Source organism: Arctopsyche grandis, chromosome 6, assembly GCF_051622035.1.
Source record: "Arctopsyche grandis isolate Sample6627 chromosome 6, ASM5162203v2, whole genome shotgun sequence".
NCBI lineage: Eukaryota > Metazoa > Arthropoda > Insecta > Trichoptera > Hydropsychidae > Arctopsyche > Arctopsyche grandis.
The window spans coordinates 34662358-34677282 of record NC_135360.1 but is presented as its reverse complement, the minus strand read 5'-3'; the positions used below and the strand labels follow the sequence as shown (position 1 = coordinate 34677282).

Below are 14925 nucleotides of genomic sequence, written 5' to 3'. Positions count from 1 at the left end.
AGAATTTGAGATTGTAAGATTTACACAAAATTCGCTAAACTCACCAAACCTAACCCAACCTAGCCTAACTATCACCGAAATCAAAGAATTCGACATTGCAAAAATATACAAAAAATTCGCTTACCTCATTAAACCTATTCCAACCTAGCCTAACTATTACCGAAATCAAAGAATTCGACATTGCAAAAATATACACAAAACTCGCTTACCTTATCAAACCTAACTCAACCAAGCCTAACTATCACCGAAATCAAAGAATTTGACATTGCAAAAATATACAAAAAACTCGCTTACCTTATCAAACCTAACTCAACCAAGCCTAACTATCACCGAAATCAAAGAATTCGACATTGCAAAAATATACACAAAACTCGCTTTCCTCACCAAACCTTACCCAACCTAGCCTCACTTACACCGAAATCAAAGAATTCGACATTGCAAATATATACAAAAAACCCGCTTACCTCACCAAACCTAACCAAACCTAGCCTAACTTTTACCGAAATCGAAGAATTCGACATTGCAGAAATGTTAAAAAAACTCGCATACCACACCAAACCAAACCCAACCTAACCTAACCATCACCGAAATTAAAGAATTTGAGAGTGTAAGATTTACACAAAATTCGCTAACCTCACCAAACCTAACCCAACCTAGCCTTACTTTTACCGAAATCAAAGAATTCGACATTTCAGAAATGTAAAAAAAACCCGCATACCTCACCAAACCTAACCCAAACTAACCAACCATCACCGAAATCAAAGAATTTGAGATTGTTAGATTTACACAAAATTCGCTAAACTCACCAAACCTAACCTCACCTAGCCTAACAATAACCGAAATCAAAGAATTTGAGAGTGTAAGATTTACACAAAATTCGCTAACCTCACCAAACCTAACCCAACCTAGCCTTACTTTTACCGAAATCAAAGAATTCGACATTTCAGAAATGTAAAAAAACCCCGCATACCTCACCAAACCTAACCCAACCTAACCAACCATCACCGAAATCAAAGAATTTGAGATTGTTAGATTTACACAAAATTCGCTAAACTCACCAAACCTAACCTCACCTAGCCTAACAATAACCGAAATCAAAGAATTCGACATTGCAAAAATATACACAAAACTCGCTTTCTCCACCAAACCTAACCCAACCTAGCCTAATTATCACCGAAATCAAAGAATTCGACATTGCAAAAATATACAAAAAATTCGCTTACCTCATTAAACCTATTCCAACCTAGCCTAACTATTACCGAAATCAAAGAATTCGACATTGCAAAAATATACACAAAACTCGCTTTCCTCACCAAACCTAACCCAACCTAGCCAAACTTTTACCGAAATCAAAGAATTCGACATTGCAGAAATGTAAAAAAAACTCGCATACCACACCAAACCTAACCCAACCTAACCTCATCATCACCTAAATTAAAGAATTTGAGATTGTAAGATTTACACAAAATTCGCTAATCTCACCAAACCTAACCCAACCTAGCCTAACTATCACCGAAATCAAAGTATACGACATTCCAAAAATATACACAAAACTCGCTTTCCTCACCAAACCTAACCCAACCTAGCCTAACTTTTACCGAAATCAAAGAATTCGACATTGCAGAAATGTAAAAAAAACTCGCATACCTCACCAAACCTAACCCAACCTAACCAACCATCAACGAAATCAAAGAATTTGAGATTGTATGATTTACACAAAATTCGCTAAACTCACCAAACTTAACCCCACCTAGCCTAACTATCACCGAAATCAAAGAATTCGACATTGCAAAAATATACACAAAACTCGCTTTCCTCACCAAACCTAACCCAACCTAGCCTAACTTTTACCGAAATCAAAGAATTCGACATTGCAAAAATATACACAAAACTCGCTTTCCTTATAAAACCTAACCCAACCTAGCCTAACTATCACCAAAATCAAAAAATTCGACATTGCAAATATATACACAAAACTCGCTTTCCTCACTAAACCTAACCAAACCTAGCCTAACTTTTACCGAAATCAAAGAATTCGACATTGCAGAAATGTAAAAAAAAACCGCATACCTCACCAAACCTAACCCAACCTAACCAACCATCACCGAAATCAAAGAATTTGAGGTTGTAAGATTTACACAAAATTCGCTAAGCTCACCAAACCTAACCCAACCTAGCCTTACTATTACCAAAATCAAAGAATTCGACATTGCAAAAATATACAAAAAACTCGCTTTCCTCACCAAACCTAACCCAACCTAGCCTAACTATCACCGATATCAAAGAGTTCGACATTGCAAAAATATACACAAAACTCGCTTTCCTCACCAAACCTAACCCAACCTAGCCTAACTTTTACCGAAATCAAAGAATTCGACATTGCAGAAATGTTAAAAAAACTCGCATACCTCACGAAACCTAACCCAACCAAACCTAACCATCAGCGAAATCAAAGAATTTGAGATTGTAAGATTTACACAAAATTCGCTTAACTTACCAATCCTAACCCAACCTAGCCTAACTATCACCGAAATCAAAGAATTCGACATTGCAAAAATATACACAAACTCGCTTTCCTCACCAAACCTAACCCAACCTAGCCTAACTTTTACCGAAATCAATGAATTCGACATTGCAGAAATGTAAATAAAAACTCGCAAACCTCACAAAACCTAACCCAACATAACCAACCATCACCGAAATCAAAGAATTTGAGATTGTTAGATTTACACAAAATTCGCTAAACTCACCAAACCTAACCTCACCTAGCCTAACAATAACCGAAATCAAAGAATTTGAGAGTGTAAGATTTACACAAAATTCGCTAACCTCACCAAACCTAACCCAACCTAGCCTTACTTTTACCGAAATCAAAGAATTCGACATTGCAAAAATATACACAAAACTCGCTTTCTCCACCAAACCTAACCCAACCTAGCCTAATTATCACCGAAATCAAAGAATTCGACATTGCAAAAATATACAAAAAATTCGCTTACCTCATTAAACCTATTCCAACCTAGCCTAACTATTACCGAAATCAAAGAATTCGACATTGCAAAAATATACACAAAACTCGCTTTCCTCACCAAACCTAACCCAACCTAGCCTAACTTTTACCGAAATCAAAGAATTCGACATTGCAGAAATGTAAAAAAAACTCGCATACCTCACCAAACCTAACCCAACCTAACCAACCATCAACGAAATCAAAGAATTTGAGATTGTAAGATTTACACAAAATTCGCTAATCTCACCAAACCTAACCCAACCTAACCTAATCATCACCTAAATTAAAGAATTTGAGATTGAAAGATTTACACAAAATTCGCTAATCTCACCAAACCTAACCCAACCTAGCCTAACTATCACCGAAATCAAAGTATACGACATTCCAAAAATATACACAAAACTCGCTTTCCTCACCAAAGCTAACCCAACCTAGCCTAACTTTTACCGAAATCAAAGAATTCGACATTGCAGAAATGTAAAAAAAACTCTATACCTCACCAAACCTAACCCAACCTAACCAACCATCAACGAAATCAAAGAATTTGAGATTGTAAGATTTACACAAAATTCGCTAAACTCACCAAACCTAACCCAACCAAGCCTAACTATCACCGAAATCAAAGAATTCGACATTGCAAAAATATACAAAAAATTCGCTTACCTCATTAAACCTATTCCAACCTAGCCTAACTATTACCGAAATCAAAGAATTCGACATTGCAAAAATATACACAAAACTCGTTTTCCTTATAAAACCTAACCCAACCTAGCCTAACTATCACCAAAATCAAAAAATTCGACATTGCAAATATATAGACAAAACTCGCTTTCCTCACCAAACCTAACCAAACCTAGCCTAACTTTTACCGAAATCAAAGAATTCGACATTGCAGAAATGTAAAAAAAAACCGCATACCTCACCAAACCTAACCCAACCTAACCAACCATCACCGAAATCAAAGAATTTGAGATTGTAAGATTTACAAAAAATTCGCTAAGCTCACCAAACCTAACCCAACCTAGCCTTACCATTACCAAAATCAAAGAATTCGACATTGCAAAAATATACAAAAAACTCGCTTTCCTCACCAAACCTAACCCAACCTAGCCTAACTATCACCGATATCAAAGAGTTCGACATTGCAAAAATATACACAAAACTCGCTTTCCTCACCAAACCTAACCCAACCTAGCCTAACTTTTACCGAAATCAAAGAATTCGACATTGCAGAAATGTTAAAAAAACTCGCATACCTCACGAAACCTAACCCAACCAAACCTAACCATCAGCGAAATCAAAGAATTTGAGATTGTAAGATTTACACAAAATTTGCTTAACTTACCAATCCTAACCCAACCTAGCCTAACTATCACCGAAATCAAAGAATTCGACATTGCAAAAATATACACAAACTCGCTTTCCTCACCAAACCTAACCCAACCTAGCCTAACTTTTACCGAAATCAATGAATTCGACATTGCAGAAATGTAAATAAAAACTCGCAAACCTCACAAAACCTAACCCAACCTAACCAACCATCACCGAAATCAAAGAATTTGAGATTGTTAGATTTACACAAAATTCGCTAAACTCACCAAACCTAACCTCACCTAGCCTAACAATAACCGAAATCAAAGAATTTGAGAGTGTAAGATTTACACAAAATTCGCTAACCTCACCAAACCTAACCCAACCTTGCCTTACTTTTACCGAAATCAAAGAATTCGACATTGCAAAAATATACACAAAACTCGCTTTCTCCATCAAACCTAACCCAACCTAGCCTAATTATCACCGAAATCAAAGAATTCGACATTGCAAAAATATACAAAAAATTCGCTTACCTCATTAAACCTATTCCAACCTAGCCTAACTATAAACGAAATCAAAGAATTCGACATTGCAAAAATATACACAAAACTCGCTTTCCTCACCAAACCTAACCCAACCTAGCCTAACTTTTACCGAAATCAAAGAATTCGACATTGCAGAAATGTAAAAAAAACTCGCATACCTCACCAAACCTAACCCAACCTAACCAACCATCAACGAAATCAAAGAATTTGAGATTGTAAGATTTACACAAAATTCGCTCATCTCACCAAACCTAACCCAACCTAACCTAATCATCACCTAAATTAAAGAATTTGAGATTGTAAGATTTACACAAAATTCGCTAATCTCACCAAACCTAACCCAACCTAGCCTAACTATCAACGAAATCAAAGTATACGACATTCCAAAAATATACACAAAACTCGCTTTCCTCACCAAAGCTAACCCAACCTAGCCTAACTTTTACCGAAATCAAAGAATTCGACATTGCAGAAATGTAAAAAAAACTCGCATACCTCACCAAACCTAACCCAACCTAACCAACCATCAACGAAATCAAAGAATTTGAGATTGTAAGACTTACACAAAATTCGCTAAACTCACCAAACCTAACCCAACCTAGCCTAACTATCACCGAAATCAAAGAATTCGACATTGCAAAAATATACACAAACTCGCTTTCCTCACCAAACCTAACCCAACCTAGCCTAACTTTTACCGAAATCAATGAATTCGACATTGCAGAAATGTAAATAAAAACTCGCAAACCTCACAAAACCTAACCCAACATAACCAACCATCACCGAAATCAAAGAATTTGAGATTGTTAGATTTACACAAAATTCGCTAAACTCACCAAACCTAACCTCACCTAGCCTAACAATAACCGAAATCAAAGAATTTGAGAGTGTAAGATTTACACAAAATTCGCTAACCTCACCAAACCTAACCCAACCTAGCCTTACTTTTACCGAAATCAAAGAATTCGACATTGCAGAAATGTAAAAAAAACTCGCATACCTCACCAAACCTAACCCAACCTAACCAACCATCAACGAAATCAAAGAATTTGAGATTGTAAGATTTACACAAAATTCGCTAATCTCACCAAACCTAACCCAACCTAACCTAATCATCACCTAAATTAAAGAATTTGAGATTGTAAGATTTTCACAAAATTCGCTAATCTCACCAAACCTAACCCAACCTAGCCTAACTATCACCGAAATCAAAGTATACGACATTCCAAAAATATACACAAAACTCGCTTTCCTCACCAAAGCTAACCCAACCTAGCCTAACTTTTACCGAAATCAAAGAATTCGACATTGCAGAAATGTAAAAAAAACTCGCATACCTCACCAAACCTAACCCAACCTAACCAACCATCAACGAAATCAAAGAATTTGAGATTGTAAGATTTACACAAAATTCGCTAAACTCACCAAACCTAACCCAACCTAGCCTAACTATCACCGAAATCAAAGAATTCGACATTGCAAAAATATACAAAAAATTCGCTTACCTCATTAAACCTATTCCAACCTAGCCTAACTATTACCGAAATCAAAGAATTCGACATTGCAAAAATATACACAAAACTCGCTTTCCTTATAAAACCTAACCCAACCTAGCCTAACTATCACCAAAATCAAAAAATTCGACATTGCAAATATATACACAAAACTCGCTTTCCTCACCAAACCTAACCAAACCTAGCCTAACTTTTACCGAAATCAAAGAATTCGACATTGCAGAAATGTAAAAAAAAACCGCATACCTCACTAAACCTAACCCAACCTAACCAACCATCACCGAAATCAAAGAATTTGAGATTGTAAGATTTACAAAAAATTCGCTAAGCTCACCAAACCTAACCCAACCTAGCCTTACCATTACCAAAATCAAAGAATTCGACATTGCAAAAATATACAAAAAACTCGCTTTCCTCACCAAACCTAACCCAACCTAGCCTAACTATCACCGATATCAAAGAGTTCGACATTGCAAAAATATACACAAAACTCGCTTTCCTCACCAAACCTAACCCAACCTAGCCTAACTTTTACCGAAATCAAAGAATTCGACATTGCAGAAATGTTAAAAAAACTCGCAAACCTCACAAAACCTAACCCAACATAACCAACCATCACCGAAATCAAAGAATTTGAGATTGTTAGATTTACACAAAATTCGCTAAACTCACCAAACCTAACCTCACCTAGCCTAACAATAACCGAAATCAAAGAATTTGAGAGTGTAAGATTTACACAAAATTCGCTAACCTCACCAAACCTAACCCAACCTAGCCTTACTTTTACCGAAATCAAAGAATTCGACATTGCAGAAATGTAAAAAAAACTCGCATACCTCACCAAACCTAACCCAACCTAACCAACCATCAACGAAATCAAAGAATTTGAGATTGTAAGATTTACACAAAATTCGCTAATCTCACCAAACCTAACCCAACCTAACCTAATCATCACCTAAATTAAAGAATTTGAGATTGTAAGATTTACACAAAATTCGCTAATCTCACCAAACCTAACCCAACCTAGCCTAACTATCACCGAAATCAAAGTATACGACATTCCAAAAATATACACAAAACTCGCTTTCCTCACCAAAGCTAACCCAACCTAGCCTAACTTTTACCGAAATCAAAGAATTCGACATTGCAGAAATGTAAAAAAAACTCGCATACCTCACCAAACCTAACCCAACCTAACCAACCATCAACGAAATCAAAGAATTTGAGATTGTAAGATTTACACAAAATTCGCTAAACTCACCAAACCTAACCCAACCTAGCCTAACTATCACCGAAATCAAAGAATTCGACATTGCAAAAATATACAAAAAATTCGCTTACCTCATTAAACCTATTCCAACCTAGCCTAACTATTACCGAAATCAAAGAATTTGACATTGCAAAAATATACACAAAACTCGCTTTCCTTATAAAACCTAACCCAACCTAGCCTAACTATCACCAAAATCAAAAAATTCGACATTGCAAATATATACACAAAACTCGCTTTCCTCACCAAACCTAACCAAACCTAGCCTAACTTTTACCGAAATCAAAGAATTCGACATTGCAGAAATGTAAAAAAAAACCGCATACCTCACTAAACCTAACCCAACCTAACCAACCATCACCGAAATCAAAGAATTTGAGATTGTAAGATTTACAAAAAATTCGCTAAGCTCACCAAACCTAACCCAACCTAGCCTTACCATTACCAAAATCAAAGAATTCGACATTGCAAAAATATACAAAAAACTCGCTTTCCTCACCAAACCTAACCCAACCTAGCCTAACTATCACCGATATCAAAGAGTTCGACATTGCAAAAATATACACAAAACTCGCTTTCCTCACCAAACCTAACCCAACCTAGCCTAACTTTTACCGAAATCAAAGAATTCGACATTGCAGAAATGTTAAAAAAACTCGCATACCTCACGAAACCTAACCCAACCAAACCTAACCATCAGCGAAATCAAAGAATTTGAGATTGTAAGATTTACACAAAATTTGCTTAACTTACCAATCCTAACCCAACCTAGCCTAACTATCACCGAAATCAAAGAATTCGACATTGCAAAAATATACACAAACTCGCTTTCCTCACCAAACCTAACCCAACCTAGCCTAACTTTTACCGAAATCAATGAATTCGACATTGCAGAAATGTAAATAAAAACTCGCAAACCTCACAAAACCTAACCCAACCTAACCAACCATCACCGAAATCAAAGAATTTGAGATTGTTAGATTTACACAAAATTCGCTAAACTCACCAAACCTAACCTCACCTAGCCTAACAATAACCGAAATCAAAGAATTTGAGAGTGTAAGATTTACACAAAATTCGCTTACCTCACCAAACCTAACCCAACCTTGCCTTACTTTTACCGAAATCAAAGAATTCGACATTGCAAAAATATACACAAAACTCGCTTTCTCCATCAAACCTAACCCAACCTAGCCTAATTATCACCGAAATCAAAGAATTCGACATTGCAAAAATATACAAAAAATTCGCTTACCTCATTAAACCTATTCCAACCTAGCCTAACTATAAACGAAATCAAAGAATTCGACATTGCAAAAATATACACAAAACTCGCTTTCCTCACCAAACCTAACCCAACCTAGCCTAACTTTTACCGAAATCAAAGAATTCGACATTGCAGAAATGTAAAAAAAACTCGCATACCTCACCAAACCTAACCCAACCTAACCAACCATCAACGAAATCAAAGAATTTGAGATTGTAAGATTTACACAAAATTCGCTCATCTCACCAAACCTAACCCAACCTAACCTAATCATCACCTAAATTAAAGAATTTGAGATTGTAAGATTTACACAAAATTCGCTAATCTCACCAAACCTAACCCAACCTAGCCTAACTATCAACGAAATCAAAGTATACGACATTCCAAAAATATACACAAAACTCGCTTTCCTCACCAAAGCTAACCCAACCTAGCCTAACTTTTACCGAAATCAAAGAATTCGACATTGCAGAAATGTAAAAAAAACTCGCATACCTCACCAAACCTAACCCAACCTAACCAACTATCAACGAAATCAAAGAATTTGAGATTGTAAGACTTACACAAAATTCGCTAAACTCACCAAACCTAACCCAACCTAGCCTAACTATCACCGAAATCAAAGAATTCGACATTGCAAAAATATACAAAAAATTCGCTTACCTCATTAAACCTATTCCAACCTAGCCTAACTATTACCGAAATCAAAGAATTCGACATTGCAAAAATATACACAAAACTCGCTTTCCTTATAAAACCTAACCCAACCTAGCCTAACTATCACCAAAATCAAAAAATTCGACATTGCAAATATATACACAAAACTCGCTTTCCTCACCAAACCTAACCAAACCTAGCCTAACTTTTCCCGAAATCAAAGAATTCGACATTGCAGAAATGTAAAAAAAAACCGCATACCTCACCAAACCTAACCCAACCTAACCAACCATCACCGAAATCAAAGAATTTGAGATTGTAAGATTTACACAAAATTCGCTAAGCTCACCAAACCTAACCCAACCTAGCCTTACTATTACCAAAATCAAAGAATTCGACATTGCAAAAATATACAAAAAACTCGCTTTCCTCACCAAACCTAACCCAACCTAGCCTAACTATCACCGAAATCAAAGAATTCGACATTGCAAAAATATACACAAACTCGCTTTTCTCACCAAACCTAACCCAACCTAGCCTAACTTTTACCGAAATCAAAGAATTCGACATTGCAGAAATGTAAAAAAAACTCGCATACCTCACCAAACCTAACCCAACCTTACCAACCATCAACGAAATCAAAGAATTTGAGATTGTAAGATTTACACAAAATTCGCTAAACTCACCAAACCTAACCCAACCTAGCCTAACTATCACCGAAATCAAAGAATTCGACATTGCAAAAATATACAAAAAATTCGCTTACCTCATTAAACCTATTCCAACCTAGCCTTACTATTACCGAAATCAAAGAATTCGACATTGCAAAAATATACACAAAACTCGCTTTCCTTATAAAACCTAACCCAACCTAGCCTAACTATCACCAAAATCAAAAAATTCGACATTGCAAATATATACACAAAACTCGCTTTCCTCACCAAACCTAACCAAACCTAGCCTAACTTTTACCGAAATCAAAGAATTCGACATTGCAGAAATGTAAAAAAAAACCGCATACCTCACCAAACCTAACCCAACCTAGCCTAACTATCACCGAAATCAAAGAATTCGACATTGCAAAAATATACAAAAAATTCGCTTACCTCATTAAACCTATTCCAACCTAGCCTAACTATTACCGAAATCAAAGAATTCGACATTGCAAAAATATACACAAAACTCGCTTTCCTTATAAAACCTAACCCAACCTAGCCTAACTATCACCAAAATCAAAAAATTCGACATTGCAAATATATACACAAAACTCGCTTTCCTCACCAAACCTAACCAAACCTAGCCTAACTTTTACCGAAATCAAAGAATTCGACATTGCAGAAATGTAAAAAAAAACCGCATACCTCACCAAACCTAACCCAACCTAACCAACCATCACCGAAATCAAAGAATTTGAGATTGTAAGATTTACACAAAATTCGCTAAGCTCACCAAACCTAACCCAACCTAGCCTTACCATTACCAAAATCAAAGAATTCGACATTGCAAAAATATACAAAAAACTCGCTTTCCTCACCAAACCTAACCCAACCTAGCCTAACTATCACCGATATCAAAGAGTTCGACATTGCAAAAATATACACAAAACTCGCTTTCCTCACCAAACCTAACCCAACCTAGCCTAACTTTTACCGAAATCAAAGAATTCGACATTGCAGAAATGTTAAAAAAACTCGCATACCTTTTTTTTTTTTTTTTTTTTTTTTTTTTTTTTTTTTTTTTTATCGTCGGAGGTGGGGAATCTTCCAAAGACATCCTCCAGCCCGAACTGGAGGATAGTGTCGGATTTTTACCGACTAAACCCCACCCCCTTGACACCTCTGCTCCCCGGACACATTTTCATGTTTTGCTTCGGGAAAGCAGTTTTGTCTTAGCCATTTATGGCTCTTCCTTCGAGTTCTCGGGTTCTTTCTGCTTCTTCTTTATTTTTCATTATCATCGAAGCAAATGCTTCCCACGCTGACCAGGCAGTTGCGCTATCCAGTATGACGAAGATTATGTTTATCGGCGTCAGGTGTTCTACGCCGATTACAGTTCTGAATGTTCTTCTGTCGTCTTCCCATGCTGGACAATCAAAGGTTGTGTGGGCCGCGTCGTCTTTCTCGTTTTCACAGTGGTGGCACTTCGGAGTTGTTTCCTTTCCTATTTTGTGTAGGTAGGTCCCGAAGCACCCGTGACCTGTGAGTATTTGGGTCGTGTGGTGATTTAGTTCGCCGTGCTTTCTTTGGCACCACGCTTTTAGGTCTCCGATGAGATGATGTGTCCATCGACCTTTTTCAGAGTTGTTCCATCTGTCTTGCCATTTGATTATCGTTGTTTCTCTGGCTGTACTCTTTTTTTCACCTCTGTAGATCGCTTGTCGTTCTAGAGCGAGTAAGTCGATCGGTGGAATGGCGCACAACACCAGGATGGCATCTTCTGATACTGTTCGGTATGCCGCTGCGACTCTTAATGCAGCTCTTCTTTGTACTCTAGCGAGGCTGAGCCTCGTCCTCTCAACCTTTGTTTTTTCCGCCCAAATCGGAGCACCGTACAGGAGGACTGAGTGTACTACTTCACAGTATAGTTTTCTTCTCCTCTGTTTCGGTCCACCGATGTTGGGCATCAGTCTGGCGAGGTCTTCTGCTATTTGGGCCGCCCTAGCTCCCGCTTTTTCCGCATGTTTTGCAAAGCGTAGTTTGTCATCTAACTGCACTCCCAAATACCGCAGTGATCTGCTGAACGTCACCTCAAAACCGTTGACTGTTATTTGAGGAGGCAGCAGCTTTCTACGTCTTGTGAAGAATACAGCTTCGGTTTTCTGGACGGCGAGCTCCAAGCCCGCATCCACGAGCCATTTTTTAACCCTTCTTATGGCTTCTTCGCTTCTTAGGCGTAAAGATGTTGTGTTCTTTGCGGTGACAAGCAACGCGACATCGTCAGCAAAGGCGACCAGGCTCGTTTCATCTGGCATTTGGATCTTCAACAAGCCGTCGTACATTACATTCCAAAGCGCCGGGCCCAGGACCGATCCCTGTGGTACGCCCGCAGTGACTGATCGTTGGTATTTTTTGCCCATGCATTCATACAGAAGGATTCTGTCCGAAAAATAGCTTTCGATCATCTTGATAAGTTTTTCCGGAGCATTGATAGTGACTAATGCATCGAGAGTCCTTCCCCAGTTGGCAGTGTTGAATGCATTTTTTATGTCGAGCGCGATCATCACAACATGTTTGCTCGCCTTGACGCTCCCACGCCATGCAAGTCTTACGGTGTTTACGACTTCACTGATCGCGTCAATAGTTGAGCGACCGGGTCGAAATCCAAATTGCTGCGATGACAGTCCTGTGTCGCTGTTTTCTAGCTGTTGTTGTAGTCGCTGTAGGAGAAGTCTCTCTAGTAACTTTCCTACCCCATCAAGTAGGCAGAGTGGCCTGTATGATGAAGGTCCTGGTGGGCCTCCCTTTCCTTTTGAAATCAGCACGAGTTTTTGTCTTTTCCATGGTTTTGGAAAGGTTCCTTCCGACAGACAAGCATTGAAGGTCGTCAACAGCAACGCAGGATCGCTCAAGGCAATTCTTTTAATAACTGCGTTTGGAATGCAGTCCGGTCCCGGCGCCTTTTCAATATTTATTCGTTTGGCGGCTGCTAAGACTTCTTCCTCCGTGAAAATCGGCATCTCATCACCAGTACTGCTCGCCGATCGTCTTTCCATCACTGGGTGTTGCGGAAAGAGGCCATCTATGACCAATTCAAGACTCGCCTTATTTTCAAGATATGGATCGACAGTTCCAATTCGGAGCTTTTTCCTTATGATCTTATATGGGCTCCCCCACGGATCCACATCAATCGATTTGCAGAGCTCTTTCCAGCATCTCTCTTTACTTTCTTTTATAGCTTTTCGTAAAGCTATCCTGGCTTCTTGATATTTCACTCTGTGCTGTTCATTGCTTGACCGTCGTTGTGCTCGGCGTCTGCAGGTTAAGCACTCGCGGCGAAGTATGGCGATGTTTTCGGTCCACCAGAAGACCGGGTGCCTCTTTTTACCTCCGCGTCTCGGCATCGATGCGTCGCAGCTCTCACTCAATAGGTCATTTAATGAGTTGGCAATGTCTTCGGCTCCAACCCCGCTGCTTGCGACGTCAGTCACTTTTGATCTTAGTTCTGCAACGGCTTCGTCCAAAGCTACGATGTCCAGCTTACGAGCTCCCCAGCCAGAACTAGAAGGTAACATTTGTGGCCCGGCGAGGCGATCTTCCAACTCGAAGCCAATGTAGCGATGGTCGCTGTGAGAGTAGCTGTCAAGCACTTGCCATTTTCGGATCCTGCCAATTATTGTTTCACCTGCAAATGTGACATCGATGACCGATCCGGTGCTGCCCCGAACGAACGTGTAAGCACTTCCTACGTTGGCCGCATGCAGATGTAAATGCGATGCCATTTCAGAGAGTAAAATACCTCTGCGATCCGTTTTTTGAGAGCCCCACTCTGGAGCTTTTGAGTTAAAATCTCCGGCAACGACAACAGGTAAGGTCGATGTTCTCACGTCATCTTCAAGGCAGACGAGATCTCTCTTGAACTCCTCTACTGTTGCACTAGGAGAAAAATAGCAGCTATAGAACCTCACTCCCCTCATCTCCACCCACGTCCAGCCTTGGACGCCAATTGAAACAGCATTCGTGATTCGCAGGTGGGCAGTTGGTGTGTAGATTGCAGATCTTGAGCTTGCATCCGAATACCATCGATGAGGAATGTTGCGGTACTGTTCAGACACAATCACGAGGTCCGCTCGCCGCTCCTCTGCTGTCTGTATCATCACATCCTGCGCCGCCTGGCATCCATTCAGATTGATCTGGAGTATGCGGATCATTGTTGTGTTCGTCCTTTCAGAGCTGTCCGGAGGGCTGCACAGCTTCGACTACCGGTCTGATGACCGCTGCTTATTTTTTCTCCTTCACAAATGCTGCAGTGTGGGTCGTTCTTACAAATCACAGCTTTATGGCCTTCCTGGCCGCACTTGTTGCATTCTTTGCTTCTGTCTTGTTTGCTGGCGCATTCTACCGCAATGTGTCCGAATCCCCGACACCTGAAGCATCTTATTATATGGACTCGGGGCCTCAAACGACAATTGACCCATCCGATTCGAATTCTTCCAGCCTTAATGAATTCAGTGGCATCGTCTCTCGGGAGTTTGACCATCGCCATCTGAGTGCCTCCATAAGCCGGTTTGAACGTGATCAATCGCGCATTTCTCACCACATGTGGTGAAGCGCTTGCTAATGCCTCCATCAATTCTGTCTCATCCGTGGCCCCATCGATGTCCCGTATTTCAATGACGACTCCAGGGACGA

General features: G+C 39.2%; 1 protein-coding gene across 1 annotated transcript; it reads right to left on the bottom strand.

Annotated features, from left to right (window-relative positions):
• Nucleotides 1-13724: 13724 nt before the first annotated feature.
• On the bottom strand, nucleotides 13725-14444 carry LOC143912693 (uncharacterized; the record flags this gene model as incomplete). Its single annotated transcript, XM_077431991.1, has 1 exon — nucleotides 13725-14444. A coding segment is annotated over exon 1 (720 nt), but the record flags the coding sequence as incomplete, so codon positions are not given.
• Nucleotides 14445-14925: the final 481 nt, after the last annotated feature.